The sequence below is a fragment of the Diadema antillarum genome, unplaced genomic scaffold (assembly GCF_040938485.1).
Source record: "Diadema antillarum isolate AM-2024a unplaced genomic scaffold, OU_Dant_1.0 seq00001648_RagTag, whole genome shotgun sequence".
Lineage (NCBI taxonomy): Eukaryota > Metazoa > Echinodermata > Echinoidea > Diadematoida > Diadematidae > Diadema > Diadema antillarum.
Genome location: NW_027272349.1, coordinates 277,457 through 297,896, shown reverse-complemented (window position 1 = coordinate 297,896; position 20,440 = coordinate 277,457). Strand labels below are relative to the sequence as shown.

The window sequence follows — 20,440 nt, the reverse complement described above, 5'->3', positions numbered from 1 at the left end:
ACATATCATCAAAATTAGCCAAAACTTTCAAGGATTATCTAGCTATAAAAAGTACCTTTGAGGGAATAATCCTCTTACTTTATTTCTTTTCAATAATTGCAATGCAGCTCTGTGGTTTTCATGTCAAGCTTCACACATGTTCTAGAATTTAACACAACTACTTGAAATGATAGTATCATATGGAACCACATGGGGCTACAGTACACTGTCAGACTTACTTAAGGATGGGCGTGGGCTGTAGGAAGAGCTCCGACTTATCCTGACTGTCTATACTCTGGTGACTGGTGGCACTGGTCATGTGACGTCGGACACCGCTACCTGAGCCACCTGTGGTTCCACATGAAAGAGAAACAAAACATTGTCATTGTCATACATAGATCTATATCACTCTGTTTCATGCATTAAAATATTCCAACTCTCACTCACTGACTTCTCTATACACAAAGAGATGATCTTGCTTTTTGATATAGAGCAATTTCCTGGGGAATGAATTCCTGCTCAACGGGTAATCATTTCAGATGCTGGATTCAGAAAAAATTGATTAGCTGCATAGATGAGTTCACTGGATTTAAAATAGTTTAACAACAGACTCTGTGTCTATTGCACATTTGCAATCTTAAATGATCGCATTACACATACAACATATTTGTATGGTGCATTCAGGCCATAGGATAAGCACACGTCTGAATGATCTAAGTAAGACATGACTCTAGCATATAAAGATACAATGAACTGGGATAAACATCCATATGAAAGACACAGCAAGAACAACAAATCATTAACTTCACATGTAGCATGCATGATCCATTGAGACAGAAAGTCAACAACAACAAAAAAAAATAATGACATATTACATTGGTAAAAGGGTCCACAATGATGCACACAGAATATGAACAACACAGTACTACACACAGCAAGAAAACATAGTTCATGCCATGAAAGGGCAATTCAATTCAAACACATACATACAACTTACACTCAGTTTGGCGGAGGATTGTTTTGTGGGGAAAGTAAGGCTTTGCTTCACCACATTCAGGGTAGACTAGATAGTCAGTAAATGGACTTTCTGTAGAAATCAAATGCAACCATCCTATATCCAATACAGAAAACATGGTTTCCTCCAGTCCACAGTAACACCGAAATAAAGAACATCATCAATGTCACATACCGACGAACAGTATCAATTTCTTCTCTAAGTGAAATGATTAGTACATGTCATGTATACTTGTCACACTGTAGTTTAGTGTTAATGTCAAATATTAGATTGGTTTGGTGCACGCTGCAGACAAGTTCTGAGTTTGCCATTTGGCCAAATCATAATATGCAGATGGTGTATTTCATGTAACAATGATTTTCATACAGCACAGATCAAAATTGTCACTAGCCTGCTGACTGATGGCTGGCAAAAGCTGTAGCAGTAACTCTGCCAAGTCTGGCAGATTTTCTGCTAAACCCTTCGATTATTATGATAATTGTCTATTAGTAGAATACATTGTACATGACTGAGGATTTCGATCTACTGTAAGGAACATATGGGTGATGAAGTAGGGTCTATAGTTAATATCACCATAATGAAGACAGCTCTCCCAATGTTTCAAAATACTAACAACAAACTACAACATTACTACAACCAAATGTAACACAGTCGAAATCATCTTAAACTTATGGGGGGGGGGGGATGATACAGGATTGAAAATATCTGGCTGTTTAAATCTTTATGCTGGCAGATCTGTAGCTAAGCTGCTGTGTATATTCGATAAAACAGCACTCTTGATGCAAATGAAGAATGAGCATAAGTAAACACAGTGCAACAAAGAATTTGATATGAAATATGACTTCGTTTGAATCATATGCCTTCCAATTAGTATAATGTTTATGATATTGGTAGCAAGGGATGACCTGATTTTGAAGATGAGGTTCTTTGGACAAACTATGTGATTTTCTGGTGTTATTGTGATTGTAAATGACCAATGATTGTGAATCAATGCTATAGGAAAATAATCACTAAAAAAGTTCAAACAACTATTCTGCACTTCACAAAGTTGAAATCTTTGAAGGCTTCCATGGTGGTAGAACATTGGGTGGTAGAAGGCTTCACGGTGCAACACGTATTCTTTCTGGAGTATGTGAGTGGCCCTGATAAGGGCCTACCCAATCCCGAAGTAGCTTGCCGAAACGTCGGGATTGGGTAGGCCCTTTTCAGGGCCACTCACATACTCCAGAAAGAATACGTGTTGCACCGTGAAGCCTTCTACCACCCAACTTCACAAAGTTGTCACTTGCCGGATATTGTTCATGGGAAACAAAAATAACCATCAAGATTTGTGTAGAGTTTTGGAGTCTATGAATTACTTCCGGTCAATCCCTTGAATAGAAGATGGGATAACATTTTGACTGATTGAAATACCTCTGCTGGAAAAGACGTAAGAGGAGATGACATGCCAAGACACTGTGTGAAAACTGTGTCGGGGCTTAAGACAACTAGCTGGACATTTAAAGGTTTACAGACAAGCAAGATTTCCATTGACACTTGGCTAACATCGTTTGCAACTGATATGCAAAACATGCACAACGTCCGCCATTAGAACCAAAATAGCACACCAATATCACACCAATACATACTCCGTTGCCAAAGGACACAAGAAAAAGCAAGGGGCACAATGGTAAAATAATTGCATGCCGACTGAACCCGATGAAAACATAACGCAGTGCTGATGATGATAGGCAAACTCAATGGAGCTTGTGGTGGAGGGGGCGGGGCGCATGAAGGGGGCATGGAACACGAAGGTGGTGTCTGACTGGTGGGAAGGAGGCTTACCGGACTTCAAAGCAAGACCCTGGACTGGCTGGTCAGCCATTAGCTCCTCCAGTGGCCAGACCAGCGGCACCGCTGTTTGCATGCATGCAATGACCGAGTCAGCGCAAATTACTGCAAGGACAGCGTGCATGCATGAGGTATATTGTATTGTGAAGTCAAAAGCCATTCAAGCGAACATTTGGGATGGATGGGGATGCTTTGACATTGAAGCAAAACAAACTTCACGTTTGCTTCATGAGCAAATTCGACTCATTAATGAGTGTGTTGATCATTGTTCACTTTAAGCGCCGAGCACTTCCAGGCTAGTTGTCTATGTTTGGCAAGTTGTTGTGCATGTGCAATATTTCAACAGACACAAAAATAATGATTCACACCATTTTTTCCTCTCCGGTTCTCAGCTAATGACATGAAACATTCAACATTAGTCAGATCTCTACACTTTCTACTGTAATATAAACTTTCTGAAGAGCTTGTGTACTTCACAAGTGAGACTGCAGAATCAACTTGTAACATGTCAATAATTGGTGAATAAACTTAAAAAATAAAATGTACCTCCACTATAAAATTAGTCTATGTGGGTTATAATACATTCTAACAAGAGAACCTGTGACTTATTCAAGATTAAAATTCATTAATTTAATATCTGACGGGCATAATTTTTTTTTTGCCTTCATCACTCATTAAGTTTGTGCGATATCTGATATTAATTAATTAAGTCTGATCAGTTTTTAGAATGCTAAGTCTCATAATCTCTAAGTCATCAATGTGATCTTGTAAGGTGGTCAAAGATGAAGAAGTGGAAGAAGATAATGATAATGAGAAGAAAAGAAAGAACAAACAATTTATCATACTTTCTGACATTTCATTACAACAAGCAGTAATACTGCAACATTGATGACATTTGTTTTAAAATCTTAATTTTAATCTATTATGACCTGATAATGACCATTTTTTCAGCCAAGTGAGATATCTAAATCATACGGACCTAAATACAGCCTAGAACAACAACTCATCTAGTACTGTTTTTTACATCAAGCGGTGAAGCGGCTGTAACGGTCGTCAAACAGAAAAATATTGCAATCTCACAGAACGGCACACTCACCAACGGGAAAACAAAAAAATGCAAATGAAAATAAATTCAAGGATAACTTTCACTTGTTCATGGCAAACACAAAAGCACTTCAACATGAGCATGTAATTCCAATTCTGTTACCATATGGCATTATACACTTTTCTTATTTTCTCTTTTATGACAGAACTGGGGAGGGTGTAAAGTGTTGAAAACTGCGGCCTAAACGTATCTGTCATGTAAGGTTGTGACCGGGACCATGCCTGTGATATTTTCAAGAACTTGCTTCCATACAAGTATGATTTCTGCTCTATGCATTCTTCCTGCTGCAAATATCGATATACTATCTTTCGTCAGTGCATTTCAGTAGCACAGCTACATCATATGTATCGCATGATTGATCCTAGAACATTCTCTATGATATAACACACACCTCAGTAATAGCTGTTAACATGCTTAATGTGGGCAAGCATCACACCACACACACACACACACACACACACACATAGATACACACTATACACACATAAATATAGATAGCTTCAAATACACACTCTAACATGAGGAAAAGGGGTTTCTACACAGCGTGACTTGTTAGAAAGGAATACAAACTTCCTGTCAATTAATTAATATTGAGTGAAATAGATTCACACAGTGATCAAACTAGATAGACGTGTCAAGTTATGGTTAGTAGTTTCCATACATGTAGGCTGTAATCGAATGTTGCATTCGTCCTGCACAAACCTGTGATCCTATTATCTGGGGAGGAGCTGTAGCTACCCTTGTCTCCGTTGGGCAGGAACACGCTGTCAGTGCTGTCGAATCGCTTCCGCCTGCCGCCTGGTGGTGCACTTTTGGCCGCTTCATGAGTTAAGGCATGTGAGAAATAAAAAACGGGTGTCAGGTATCCTACTATGTTCTCTTTTCTTGGGGGGAGGGGGGAGGATTGTTGTAAATTTCTGTTGCTTCTTAACGAATTGGTAATAGTTAGAGAAAGTTATTTTGTTTAGCTCAGAATATGCACAACTGAAAAATTTAATGACAGGAGGTACAAAACCATAAGCATCCAATGAAGAGGAAACAAAATATATGGTATTATGAATACCTTTACCCCTATTGCAATCATAACCTGATAAATCCAAGCACAGCTCATTTCCTATTGATAGATCTATTATTCCATTGCCATATAACAGTGTCAAAAGTGTTTGATCAATAGATAATATAGTAATGCAATCGAAATATCCGCGGTTGTAGTGTGATTGATATGAATATGCCTTCATTCCCCTGATCAGGTCATTGTATACTTTGAAAAGACTGTTACATTGAATTTATCACAGGAAAAAAAAAAAAAAAACACCATACATTTTGCACTGCTTGAAAACTGTGGTGATTTGTTTATAAGGGATCAGTTGTATATAATTTGACAGTGGCTTTCAAGAACATGTAAATCAGGATAGCTAAACAATTCAACAATGCCACAATCTAAGCAATAGCCAATGACGGAGTCCCTCTACAGTACCATTCATAGAGAATAAAGCTAACAACTGCCCAAGATATCCTCTGACTGCAGGAATGAAAAGTATCTTCTGAGATCTAGAGGTTATTTCAATGAATGCATTGATTCTAGAACAATGAAATGATCAAAACAAATCATTTTATGGTCAAACCAAAACAGTCAAATGTGTCACAGTCCTCTGTCAAAATCATGAGAAAGCAGTCATAGTCTTACCTTCAGCCCTGGGGGTGGATGGGGCACTGAGATTTGCAGAACCATCAGTCGGAGCTGTGAATGTGGGAAAACAAACAGTCACTGAAATACAATTCATAACTGCTGACCCAGTTGCAAAAACACAAATGAAACCTGCCTTAACTAATTTAGCATGATTAAAGCAAGTGAAAATGTAAAGAAGGATGAATAAAAGCTCCATTGAGCTGACAGAGTAACAGCCTGGAGGTATCTCTCTACCAACCAATGTTCCCAATCTCTGTCTCACATGGTCCTCTAAATTCTCATGCTTCACAATAATGAATATTCATGTATACAGGCATGCAGAACATACATATATCTAATAGATATCACAGGTAACCCAAATGCATGTATTCATAAATATTTATGCTTCACGATTGTGAATATTCATGAATACATGCATGTGGAACATACTGTATCCGGGCAATTACCCCCAGAGGGCAATTACCCCCCCCCCCCCCCCCCCCCCCCCCCCCCCCGGCTAAATATTGGTTAGTGGTAAGGTTAAAGTAAAGATTAGGGTTAGAGTTAGGTTTAGTGTTAGGAGTTTGGGTTAGGGTTAGGATAAGGTTCAGGATTAGGATTAGGATTAGGATTAGGCTAAGGCCAGGGGAAGGGTCTGGGGTAATTGCCCTCGACCCAGAACACACATTCATAACTAATAGATATCACCAGTAACCCCAAGGGGTGATCATGTGTCACAGATGCTCACAGGCTGTATCTGGTTTCTCCTCCCCGTCACTCTGTGTCGCCTCTATAATCTTCTCCATGGGGATTTTCAGGCTGCCCGTCGACCCCAGCGACCCTTTGCCATTGCTGCCCTCCTGACCTTTGCCCTGGTTCAGTTCCAGGCTGCTCTTGGTGCTGTCATTACCGGGGTCAGAGGTCAGCCATCCCTTGCCCCACAGGTAGAGGTGGTTATCGGTGGCTCCCGCTACCGTGTAATCCTCCCCACAAGCTACGGTCTGTTGGAGTACAAACATCACAATATGACCACACAATATCTACAAATGTACTAACTTCCTTTTTTACAACACATTCAAGCAACGCATAAGTTTTACTATACTTGTAAAAATTCTAATGAACTGTTCTTCTTAATCTGCAGGTTTTATGTTTTTTCTTGCTATGAAATAGATATTAGACCAATTTTTGAACAAGCGTTGGACATTTTAGGTATATGATCAGATCTATCCTTCTCTAGAACCTTACATCAAGCTCATACGTGAATTATTGTGTTCATAACAAATGAGCTCTCTGGATTGTATAATGTCTCTTCAAGGTATCATACACTTCTACTGATAAGAACCCTCCATTTCTTTCATCAAAGACATTTGAAATCAGCCTATACTTCTTTCATACAATCTGTGAGCCAACTGTATCCAGGTTTCACAAGCAACTTTAAGACCTCACAAAAGGATTTTTTTTTTTAAACAAAAGGGACAGTAATCATGACAATATTTCCCATTGAATCACAGTCTACGAGTCGACTGAAATACTGACTGTCACGATCTTGTCTCCCATGGTTTGGACCTGGGCTGGGGCTTCTCTAGGCTTGGTGTTCCCAAAGCCCAGTTGGCCATGATGGTTCTTGCCAAACATGTAGACCAGGCCTCCATCCATCAGTACAGCACTGTGGTGGGGTCCCACCATCATGTCCAGGACTCGGAACTTGCTAAGGGCCTTCACCACAGTGGGGACCTTCCTCCCTTCCACCTCCGTCTGGGTGGAGCAGAAAAGATGAGGTTTACTTTGTCTTCAACCATCATAGATGTTGCACCATCATGTACATTTATGGAAAATGTGCTATATAAATGTATTGTTATCATTGTTGTTATTAATATCATTATTACTATTATTATAATTGTCATTATTACTACCATTATTGTTATTATTATTATCATTATCATTATTATTATTATCATTATTATTATTATTATTATTATTATTATTATTATTATTATTATCATCACTATTATTGTCATTATTATTACCATCATAATTATTATCATTATTATTGTTATTATTATCATTATCATTATCATTATTACTATTATTATTATTGTTGTTGTTGTTGTTATTATTATTATCATTATCATCGTTATCATTATCATTATTATTACTGCTACTACTATCATTTCAAATTATATGGCAAGTCTAGTCGGTGACATGACATTTGCTGCTGCGACAGTTGCTCTGATCTTATTTTCTCCAAGGACTTAGGTTTAGGGATGTGATAGGATTTAGGTATAGTTTGACATAAAGATTGGGATTAGGGTTAGGGTTGTGCTTGTTGGTAGGTTTTATGTTTGGCTTTAGAGTGCAGATATTTCATGGAAGGAATTGTTGCAGGAGAGAAGGTCATAGAACCAGTCACATGATCTCTTTACAGACCAGTATTATTGTAACAGTCTACAGCTATTACTGTGCTTTGTTTTTTGAAACACATGGATGTCTTGCTCTTATTGTTGATGGAGAGTGATTGCATAATCCTCTAAATCATGCTAAGACTGTTGACCCACCTTTGTAAACATGTTTTTCATGGAGGCCAGAAAGCCCTGTCTGTTGTTGAGTCCAAGCTTGTTGTACATGTTGCAGCCACACGCCAGCAGGCAACCCATGTCCGTCAGAAGCATGGTCCCGTCAACACCACACTTGACTTCTTGGATGAAGACGGGCTCGCGAAGAGTCACCTCCATGGGTTCAGAACTTGGAATGGAAGGGGGAAAGTAACCTGTTAAGACACTAACCACTATGCAGAAAGGCAATGCAGATTGCCTGTGTTGAAATAAGTCTGTTATGATTTAAAGTCATGGCTTACTGAGCACACATACCCTGCAACTTCTCAAGCAGGCACAATACTCTCTAATCACATGGATCATTCTTTGATGATTATGGTTCAAAGAGGTTTCCTATAAGATACCTGCTGAGTAAGCAGAAGATGAGCTTTGCAAACTGTAGTAACTTTGCATTCATACTTGCATCAGGCTTGCATTCATTCTGATAATTCATGACATCTCATTATTCATTCTTGTGCTCATCAACACTAATTTACATCAGAACTACGTAAAATAGGCAAATGCATAACATAAAATAACCTCACTACCAAGAAAAGTAAGCTATCATAGTGCTACAATATCCTTGGGCTTATCAATAGCCATTACGACTGGAAATGCGCAATAATCCATATTCTTCCAAAACAGCAAGCAGTCTTTTTTCAAGGAGAGGTCACGGTTACACTCACTAGTCTTCCTCGTCACCAAGACCAAGCCTGCCGTCCTTTCCTTTGCCCCAGGCAAAGATTTCTCCATCAGATCCAGCCACCACCACATGCTCTGGGCCACAGGCAATGCTAGTCACATCAACACTGTATCAAACAAATCAGGAAAACCAAAAGGTGGCCTTTAAGTACACATTATTTGTAATGCTCCCTAAGGTGATACAATTACTTGCTTAAATGGATCCAGACAGTGGCGTATCTAGGGGGGGGGGCAAGGGGGGCACGTGCCCCGGGCGCCACTCCTTGGGGGCGCAAAAAAAAAGAAGAAGAAAGAAAAAAGAAAAAAGGAAGAAAAAAGGAAAAAAGAAAAAGAAAAAAAAGAAGAAGTAGCAGAAGAAGAAGAAACAACTCACCGGAAGGGGGGGAGGAGGAAGAATGGTGTGTGTGTGTGTGTGTGTGGGGGGGGGGGGGGCAGAAAACCAAATCAAAAAAAGATAAAAACAAAAAACAATGATGACTCGGACAAAATGACAATGTTTATTGTGTTCACAGAAGAATTCCATGTTATGTAAGCTGAAATACAACAATTTTCGGCTCGCTCGCTGCGCTCGCTCTCTAAATTTTATATAGAAGAAGAAGGTGAGAACAAAATGTGATGATGGCGCGGACAAAATGACAATGTCTATTGTGTTCACACATGTCATTTTATGTTTAGCAGGCAAAATGTTTCACAGAGCAGCGGCTGCAATTTCTTTCGTTCTGAAGCGATCGCCAATTGGATCAAAAGAAGGCGCCAACGGTTTCGAAAATACGGGGGGGGGGGGGGGCGCAAAAAAAATCAAACAAGATAAGAACAAAACGTAATGATGATGTGGAGATATACAAATTTCGGCTCAATCGCTCGTACTAATTTAGAGTATTTCTTCAAGTCCTCAGTTTGTTGGTAAAAATCGTTATCTATAAGGCCGTCACTATATCTTGATTAGAATTGTAAGATTTGAAAAGCAAAAAATGACAAGAGTTCCATGTTTTGTAAGCTGAAATACAAAAATTTTCGGCTCGCTCGCTGCGCTCGCTCGCCAAAATTTATCAAAGCAAAAAGGAGATAAGAATAAAACGTCATGATGACGCGGAAATATACAAATTTCGGCTCACTCGCGCGTACATGGGGACATTTCATGAAGCAATTTGTCAGATATTTCGTCTGACAAACTGTTAAAAGCTACTGAAATCCTTGCTTCTGATTGGCTGAGAGCAAATTTTGTCCGACAAGTTGTCGGACAAAATGCTTCATGAAATGCCCCCCTGATTTAGAATATTTTTTAAAATACTCAGTTTCTTGGTATAGATAAATCGTAATTTTATAAGGCCGTCACCCTCTTGATTAGAATTGTAAGATTTGATAAGAAAAAAATGACAAGAATTCCATGTTTTGTCAGCTGAAATACAAAAATTTTCGGCTCGCTCGCTGCGCTCGCTCGCCAAAATTTATCAAAATTCATTACATTTAAATCACTTTCAAAAGACCCCTTTTAAGGGCTTGAAAAGCATATCATGTGGACTTTGCTTAAAGTCCCTACCGGGATCGGGTTGGGGTTGAACACTAGTCTTTTTCAGAAATTAGGGACGCAATTTTCGCGCTTGCCCCGGGCGCCGTTTTCCCTAGATACGCCACTGGATCCAGATGAGCATGGTAACTGAATATGTTTGTAAGATTATGTAAATGCACACTGATGACATCAACGTCACATTGAAAATTGTGAAAAAAATACATTTTGAGCTGCTTAATGTTCAATATTTTACCTCCCTCCCCAGTTAAAGAAATTTTCATATGAATATTTATGGCACCTTATCAAATGTCTTACAAGTGCTGTACAGATCTGCTATTGTCATCTCACTGAAGACTACACACATTTCTCCATAAAAAAAATTTCCCTTGGAGAATCATTGCTCTTGCAAGTGATTATTAAGTGTCAGAATAGCACAAAAGGCAATTTCAGTGATATTTTATATATTCATATCAGAATGTAAAATGGTATAGTGTAGGGTGACAGTGAGGGGATATGAGGAGGTCTGACCTGAGTAATGATTCAATGAGACGTGGTCTGGAGGCACTGTGGTAGTCTCCGTGGCCCAGGCAACCAGAGGAGCCGTCTCCACACGTCATGACGATGCCGTTGTCGCTGCCAAACACACTGAATCCTTGGCCACATGCAACCCTGATATGAGTCAGAACAGATACAGAGGATGACAGACAGCACTTGATAGAATAGTTTGTTGTTGTTTTTTGACCAACACTTGGTAGAGCATAGATTCGCACAAAAATCAAACTGACAAGAGCTGGTATTTTCAAACTAGCACATCAACTTCCAAGTATATCACTCATCTACAATATTGTTTGGGTATTCTTCAACGTCTATATTGACATTTCACCAACACAAGAAAATCAGCATTATGGGAGTGACACACTCAAATAGGACAACCTCCCTTCCCAAAATAACTGGGCAATAATCTTGGTCATTCAAACATTCTACCAATTTGAATGGAACACTCATAGATATTTAAGTGCATGAGCAAGAGGAAGCATAAATACAAAAACACAACCCCAAAAATGACACTTGTCACAGTGAGAGAAAGAGGGGAGATGAAAGACTAATAAATCTCAATGTGTCACAGATTAAACCATTAAAACTGACCTTGTTATCGACTTCCCCTTGAGGGCCTCTACGGACGTGGGATTCTTCCTTGGTTCTAGGTCTCCATGACCCAGCTGACCTTTTGTCCCTTCACCCCAGCTATACACAACTCTCTCATAGGTCACCAGGGCTACGTGGGTACTGCTCACAGCAACCTGGAGGTCAAAGAGAGATGCAATGCTAATGAGTCTACAATACGACTTTGTCCCATTTCAGTAGGTGTGAGAAACCCTCCTGATGAATTATCTTGCCCTGGCAAATTCAATTGCACTCAAAAACTGCTACAGTGTAACTGTCCCATCTGAAGCTGTGCTTTAAAGACCCAATAGCATGGGGATTCATGGGTGGCCCTGATACAATACATACGCTGCCCTCTGGGATACATTTGAAAAATACAAATAGCACCAAACAGTAAATATATGCATTGAAGTGCACACTCACAGGTAACAGTCGACTCCAGTCAAGATTCTTCAGCTGTGTGTGTGTACTTACACAGAGATCAGTGATAAAGCTGTACACAGTTTGCCCAATTTCTTACGGGCATTCTCAAATATAGACCGATTCTGTGATGCGCTATGTGTATTTTTGGCATGCGCAGCGCCATTACTGCGGTGTCTTAGCCGACCCCCCCTCCCCTCTCCCCCCATCCCCTTCCGCGCGCGGAATGAAAAACTGATGCATGGTTGTTTTAGCCAGTAGGCGTCTCGTATTGAGTGCACGAACGCTTGCTTAGTGCGCGAACCTTTGTTACAAGTGCGCGATAAACATGTTGCCTGGGGGGTGGGGGAGAGGAGGGGGGTCGGCTAAGACACCTCAAAATGAGCTCATGGCTGCGTCCAGTGCCACAAATTGTCTGCTGCCCTCAACAAACCCAAATCGGTCTATATCCGAGCCGGGCCAGTCTTCCCACTCCATGATTTTCCCACACTACCGGGTCTTCAATCATAGTAATTCATTCTGAAGTGCAGGATGTGAATGCTCTAAGTCAGGTTAGCAGCACACACTTATGTACGACACTCCAAACCATTCCGAGGTCTTAGTGGGCGGATAAAATCATTGTGCTATGACACTGTACTCTGAAGGTCTTTCAAACAATACACACAGTCATTACGAGGGCAGCACTCTGCAGCACTCTGCCACTCTGACTCTGACCTGACGTATCTTGAGGATGGATGGGAGCTCCACCTTGACAGGAATGGGTGGGATTCCTGGCAGTGATGTGTCAATCTGGTACAGCACAGACCTGGGTCAGAAAGGCCAACAACACCATGTTAAGTTTCCCATAAAAATTGCAAAAATTCATGGTCCAATACATTATAGCATTGAAGCATTTTTAAGGCAAGTACACTCTGTATAATGCCTGCTGTAAAAGGGCTCAAAGATATATGTATCATTGATGTTGACATGAACTGTTTAAGTCATTTATGCAGCTTACTAGAGACGAGAGACACTTTGTCATTGTTGCACGAGTATGCTCCCAAAGGCATTCGGTGCCCTCTGTGGTGCTTTTTTTTTACCGCTCACCTCATTTGAATATTAAAATGAACTAGAAATGTCGCTACAGCGACTGGTTATACCCCCGCCAAACAACATTTCATAAGCTTTGGTCAAAACAACATTTCATAAGCTTTGGTCAAAAAACCTGAGGAAGTAGTTAAATCCGCAAGATCTTTCCTTGATCTTCTGCCATTAATATGCCGTTACCATGGCAACGTACTTTCGGGTACTGTCGAAAAATGCGTCTTGCACATCTACAACCAAAGGCACATATCTGTACCAAGTTTCATGGAAATTGGGCAAAAACTGAGGAAGTAGTTTGCAACACAAAATTTTCCATCATTTTGGCTCATAATATGTGAGCTGTTACCATGGCAACATACTTTTTGTCACTGTCAAGAAATGTGTCATGCTGACCTATATCCTAAGACAAACATTCAATATGAATTCCATGAGAATTGGAAGAACACTGATGAAGCAGTTTTGCCATGAAGCATTTTGCCCTATATTTTACCAATAACATGCCGTTACCATGGCAACGCACTTTTTGCCACTGCGGAAATATGTGTCTTGCACATTAACATTTTCAGATGAACATCTGTACCTAATTTCATAAAAATTGATCAAAAACTGTGGGAGGAGTTCGCGACGCAAGATTTGTACCCATTTTTGCCCATAATATGCCGTTACCATGGCAACGTACTTTTGGGTACTGTCAAAAAATACGTCTTGCACATTTACAACCCAAGGCACACATCTGTGCCAAGTTTTATGGGAATCGGTTGAAAACTGAGGAAGTAGTTCGCGACGCAAGATTTGTACCCATTTTTGCCCATAATATGCCGTTACCATGGCAACGTACTTTTGGGTACTGTCAAAAAATATGTCTTGCACATTTACAACCCAAGGCACACATCTGTGCCAAGTTTTATGGGAATCGGTTGAAAACTGAGGAAGTAGTTCGCGACGCAAGATTTGCAACGGACCGACCGCCCAACCGCCCGACCGACCGCCCGACCGCCCGACCGCCCGACCGCCCGACCGCCCGACCACCCGCTGATTCCTATATACCCCCTTCAAACTTCGTTTGGCGGGGGTATAATAAAGGCTCAAAAAATCATCTCAAAAGAAAAAAACAATATGGTGGCATAATAGTACACATACGTTCACATAATTTTTCATCAACATAGTTTAGAAAATTTTTGCATATTAGAAAAATGACAAAAATACACTTTGTCTCATGCAGCTGAAAGAGCAGGGCATGATATCCTACGTTGTACATCCTTCTTTGGCAACTGCATGTATGTAAAACAGAGCCTGCTACAAAATGCAATCTAACTTTCAAACAGAACCACAGAGTTCATGAAGTAACAATATTCATTTGTCACTCTTGAGGCGACACAAGGAGAGAATCCCCACCTTGTTCTCTTCTTGTGGGTGTTGCTGTCTGTGGAAGTAGCCAGCTCATCCTCCACGTCTGTGGTAGGATCCAAGAACTTCTCCAAGAGGAGAGGGACCTGGTTGAAGAAGAGCACATTGGCCGAGGGTCGATACTCCGGCTCTCTCTGAAGCATGTCCTGCACCAGGGCCTTGAACTCCTGGCTGTAATTACCGGTGACCGGGGTGAACTGGCCCTAAAATTTGGACACGATGTAACGAATCAGTTGCCATAGCAATAGACTATTTCAACATACATATTACATACCGGTACACAAAAAGAGCACAGAATAATCATGACTCCTCACTATGGCTGAAGAATATACTTCATAGAGCTGACAGAAATTAGATCTAGAGCTTTAAAAAAAAAAAAAAAAAGGTAGATTCATCAAATAGAGTGGTAGAGTGGATGATATCAAAAAATTGAAAGATGACAACAATTCTGATTGTCCATTCAGGAATAACTTACAGTTTATTTCAGAGACTCCAACTCTCCCGTTTTCGACGGGAGATCTCCCGCCGAAAACCCATTTTTGCAAAATCTCCCGTTCTCCTGTTTGAGATTTAATTTCTCCCGCCCTGGCTCAATGTCTCCCGTCGGAAAGGATTTCTTACTTATTGCTATGATCGTATGTTGCAAAAATAAGCCTTAGATAGCACCAGAGAATATCTATAACCCTAGGAACTTCGCACACATAAACTTGGGTCTCCCGTTTGCTAGGGGTTTCAGGCGGGAGAATCTCCAGATGAGAAAGTGCTTGGGGTTGGAGTCTCTGTTATTTGCATTTAAGAAATACAAAGGCAGGTATTTTATCTGATTTCACTATTGACAAGAAACACATGCTTTTCATTTGCACAGTCACATTTGTTTCTCCACATAGATCAGGAGGTAATTTCTGTAACTGCTGCCAAATCTCATTTCAACTGAGGAATCCCTAATTCAATTCCAATTCAAGAATCTCTGTCATGAGAATCTCTGCTATGTTTCAAAACAGTAAAATGAATTGAAAAGACCAGAGCAGGTGAACTATAAAGTGAAACTTGTATAATTGTGGCAGACGGGTTGCTATTAAAGACAGTCAACGCTGCTAGCTAGTGGACAGAGGGGCACCTTTGGTGAGGAAGTAAAATACAATCTAACTTACATGGGAAATGCAGCTGTTGTTCATTGAGATTTAACATACAGTGTCTTAAATATAGTGAAATAAAACAGAAAAATCAAACCAGAACCTACCTGTTCAGAATCTGACCTGTATTTAATCAAATATTTTTGAGGAATCTTACATTCCTGATATTCCATTCCTATCAACTGAAGAAAAAAACACATACATTCGTACATGTAAGTGTATGTCTACCTCAGACCTTGTCAACAGTAGTCACATTAATACCGGTAGTCCAAGCACAGCTTGCATACAAATGCAAAACCGGTGTTCTACTATAATCTCCCTCAAAAATAAATTATCGGTAAAATACAGATCAAACTCCAAAGAGGTGAGTTCTTGCTTAAAGGAACTATGATATAATGGAAATGTATGTTGACTTGTTTATGATCCCCTCAACATCACTGATGTGGCCAAATGAATATCTAAATATGTGCCATATATCTTATAATAATTTTTCTACTATTTTCTTCAGATTACTTAGATATGCACCCCCCGGGAAAAAAAAATCCTCTAAACCAAGATTCTGCCACTAACATCATCTGTCAGTCATTGTTAAAGTAATGATATGATTATCAAAAAGACATCATAATGCACCTTTCCCAAGACTGAGAATAACTTGCATCTGTTCATATTACTAATGACTGACAATAGACAATGCAGGGAAACATGCTAAATATGCTTGGTCTAGGGGAAGGTGCATTCCACTGACTTTTGTTAATTACACAAGTACTTTAGCAATGATTGACAGATAATGTCACTTGCAAAATCTTGGTTATTTTGTTTTGTTTTGTTTTTTCATGGGAATATCCAAGTATTCTGATGAAAAATAGTGGAAAAATTATCATTATGAAATATAAGGCATATCTTGAGATATTCATTCAGCCACATTAAAGATGATCAGAGTATTATGAATCAATACAAGGTAGTATGCAATTGCATTGCATACTACCTTTAATTTCTGTTACAATGTTGGGGTTGTGCAAATAAACTTTGTGTTTTGCTTAATGTGATTACTTGCTACTTCATGTTTACTCTGGATGTACTTGAAAAGTTCAATGTCCAACATTTGAACAATGCTCAGAGATTCAAACGTGAGAAATTAAACAAATCTCAGTAAATGCTGATAATAGATAAAATACTGTTCAAATGTTAGCACATGACTCAGCAGACCATGATTAAAAAAAAAAAGTAATCTGCATTTAAAGCTATAATATCAGGTAAGCATAGAGTTTCTGGGTGAGGACTAGTAATACAAAACCGACTCCACACTCACTCTAAATTTCAATGAAAAAAAAAATCTACTTTCAGAGATAACAGGAATACGTGACATATATATATATTATATATATATTATACTTTGTATATATATATATATATATATATATATATATATATATATATATATATATATATATATATATATATATATATATATACATATATATATATATATATATATATATATATATATATATATATATATATATATAAGATAATGTGGTGTTCTTCAGTTATGCAAAGAAATATCTTTAGAATGGAAGCTTACAAAGTTTAAGCTAATCCTGACTCTTATGGACATTAGTTAATGCATTTGTATTTAATAGGATTCCTGCACTTTGTGTTGTTTGCGCTGAAAATTGCTAGTGAACTTTGAGCAGTCAGAACAAGCAATCAATCAAAGAGAACAGATAATCCGCTTAACTGGGCTATTCTAAGCTACCATATTTACCATTCCCCTCTTCACAATGCATAGCTTTGGTGCTACTGAGCAAAAGCTCACCACCAACTCAAATTACGAGGACCCCTCAGTCATACTGGAAATGAACACTGTCACACCAGCTTACACAGGCCAAAATGAGCAATATCAGTTTTGATGAGCGTTTTGGGGCTGTGCTGGATCCATGAACACACAATTGTATCAAAGACACTACTGCAAATGTAGAAATACAGGGTACCACATAAACAGCTATCCTGTATGTACAGTTGTACAGTGAGAGGAATATTTGTGCAGATACAATGTAATATATCTACGATACATAAAAGTGTCCGTAACACATTTCCCCCTACACCAATTGAAACATGTTGCCTTGATTCTTACCCTTCCCCTGTATGTACGTTGTACATGTAAATTGTCCCACAATATAAATTGACAAATGCATATTTTGTATTATGTATAGCTTATTGTTTGATGGAAATAAAGAATAATTGAATTGAACAGACTTAAGATGCCAGGAACAAGTGTTGATATACACTGTACAGACTCTCTAGCACTACACCGTAAGCAAGTAACACTGGCTTTAATCTGATGCCATTGGTTAATTGTCCAAACAAAAACAAACAAACAAGAACTAGACACCTGAGGGCAACAGAATATAACATCATGCCAAACACCATAGACCCTATAAACCTTTGTGTTGATAAAGTTGATTTAAGTGGATGGACAGCAGTAGGTTGGCTCTGTGTGTCTGGGTACGCTGTTTTGAGGAGCAGTACAAGCAAATAATTTACGACAGAACTGGATGAAACAGCACAGAAACTGGACAGGTCAAGGATTGTAGGATAAGGAAAGACACTCTTACCTTCATGATCTTGTTGACGAGGGCTGGCAAGTTCGTTCCTTCAAACGTCCTCTGTCTGCAGGCCATCTCATACAATATGCAGCCAAGTGCCCAAATGTCAGACTTCTCATTGTATGGTTTGCCTTCACACTGTCAAATGGAGCACAAAAAACTTTCTATATTTCTTTATTTTTTAATGGATTGTTTTTTGTTTCACAATCAAATCAGATGCACATGACAAAGAAGTTCATCTTCCATACTTTGTTCATAGTGAAGGTACATGTTTTCTTGCTGTTTATTATGAATCATCCTAAGAATAAAACATAGGTAGGTCAAACAGTTTGTGAAAAGATATGAATGTATGTCAAGCTTATTTTCAGCCACAGTCTTCCCATGAGAGAGGACTGTCGTCATGTGTCGACATTTACTGGTCAAAATTTCATCAGATTCCAATCATAGGGTCTATGGTACTTGTTACTTTCAGCAAACAATTTTCTATGGCATGAATTTTGTGACAAATTGGGGCACAAAAGTGTTGCAAAGTCACATCCATTCCTTTTCTTACTACATTAGTAAGTCTTGTAACTTTCTTCAAACACCAAGTTGGCTGACAACACGATATGACCTATTTCAATATCCAAGTCCATTATGAGATAATGATATGATTTATGGGTAGAATTAATTTCTATATCAATTGTATGTGCCAGGTTCATGACAAAATATTTGTTTATTTTTTTAATGAATATATGATTATATGTATTGCTTTGTTTCTAGTTGCTCTAGGCAAGGAAATGTTGAGGCACTTACTATTTCTGGTGAGATGTAGTAGGGTGTGCCAAGAACTGTGTTTGCACCAGGATTGTTGGACGTCAATACCTTTGAGATGCCAAAGTCTCCTATTTTGATTACTCCCTCTTTTGTCAGAAAGATGTTGGCTGTTTTGAGATCTCTGTGGGACAGAAGAGGAAGGCAGCATTGTAAAACCCTTTTTATAGTAGCCTCATCTTGTCACTATGCAAGAGAGAAAAAATAATAATACGTTGCTTGCAGTGGACAAATTTCCAATGTGAACGTCAAAAGTTTACTGAATCCTGTACACTATCTCTCCACATTATCAGCTTTCTAATACTTTGAACTGATAACACTCTACTGTAAAACATTTGACTGAAGCATTTCTAAACATAGTATAAAGATTTGATAGCATAGTACCAAATACAGTTAAACCTGCTTGTAGGGCAGCAGAAATTGGGCCTTTATAGACAGGTTGGTGACCATTTTGATTTTGCAGCATAATGTAGATATATACACATAAATCAATGTTTATGTGCACGAATGCATGTATTTATGTGCAAATGAATAGTAATAAATAGTAACTGTTAATGTTTACTAAGCTTTTATGTACATAAAAGCAAGTGATTTTGATATTAAGCAATTTCTGTTTCTGTTGTTGATTTTTCTGGGTGGCCCTGAAAAGGCGTCAGTGGCCACTTTGTTTATGCAATAAGATAATGACCATGAAATACACATTTTTGTGGCTGCTGGCCTTGTTTTATTGGTGGCTGCTCAGACAGGTTTGACTGTATTTGTAATACCACATTACACTATTTTCACTGTTACAACTACCTATATCACATAGCCCATGACTGAAATCTATAATTAACTCACTCACATGTGAAAGAGCAGGCATTGTCAATAAAAAGAAGGAAAGACGGATCGTTGCAAATCAAAACTAGGATCCACTCATGATGCTTGTCTAAACTACTTTAGGTAGTTGTAAACTGTAATGAGGTGAGTAATCATAAGGATGTAGACATCAAGAGTTGTAAAAAAAAGAAGAAAAGAAATATAGACAGAAAGACAGACAGACAGACAGACCGGGAGAAAGCCAGACTTCAGAGTGGGTTCAGACCTGTGCAGAATCTTGTGGTCATGAACATGCTTGATGCCAGCGACCATTTGATGAAACATGGCCAGGATTTCTCTCTCCTCCATGGCTGCTTTCCCCTGGATGCTGTTTAAGTACTGGGCTAGTGTCCTGCAGAAGTGGAGTGATTGGAAGCATGTTGAAATCACATGTCAGAAAAGCATTAAATCACTCGGTCGGGGGTGGGTGGGATGGGCTGAAACCTCAAGGCACTGTTTGACTATGAGGTTGCCAGATTTTTGAGAAAAAAAAAAGAACTTTGAAGATAAAGCTGTTAATAGATGGCCAAATGGATGGAAAAAATAAACTCATCA

At 39.0% G+C, this 20,440-nt stretch overlaps 1 protein-coding gene across 1 annotated transcript in view; it reads right to left on the bottom strand.

The window, feature by feature from the left end:
• The window catches only part of LOC139711349 (uncharacterized), a 40,284-nt gene that overhangs the window by 11,139 nt on the left and 8,705 nt on the right, over positions 1–20,440 (bottom strand). Inside the window, exons 8-20 of the mRNA XM_071623247.1 lie at positions 20,112–20,237; positions 19,010–19,151; positions 18,224–18,352; positions 14,464–14,678; positions 12,700–12,790; positions 11,548–11,702; positions 10,930–11,070; positions 8,876–8,998; positions 8,154–8,340; positions 7,135–7,353; positions 6,347–6,599; positions 5,617–5,670; positions 219–327 (exon numbers count right to left, since the gene is read on the bottom strand). Of these exons, the coding sequence (XP_071479348.1) occupies positions 219–327; positions 5,617–5,670; positions 6,347–6,599; positions 7,135–7,353; positions 8,154–8,340; positions 8,876–8,998; positions 10,930–11,070; positions 11,548–11,702; positions 12,700–12,790; positions 14,464–14,678; positions 18,224–18,352; positions 19,010–19,151; positions 20,112–20,237 (1,944 nt within the window). The remainder of the gene's footprint in view (positions 1–218; positions 328–5,616; positions 5,671–6,346; positions 6,600–7,134; positions 7,354–8,153; positions 8,341–8,875; positions 8,999–10,929; positions 11,071–11,547; positions 11,703–12,699; positions 12,791–14,463; positions 14,679–18,223; positions 18,353–19,009; positions 19,152–20,111; positions 20,238–20,440) is intronic.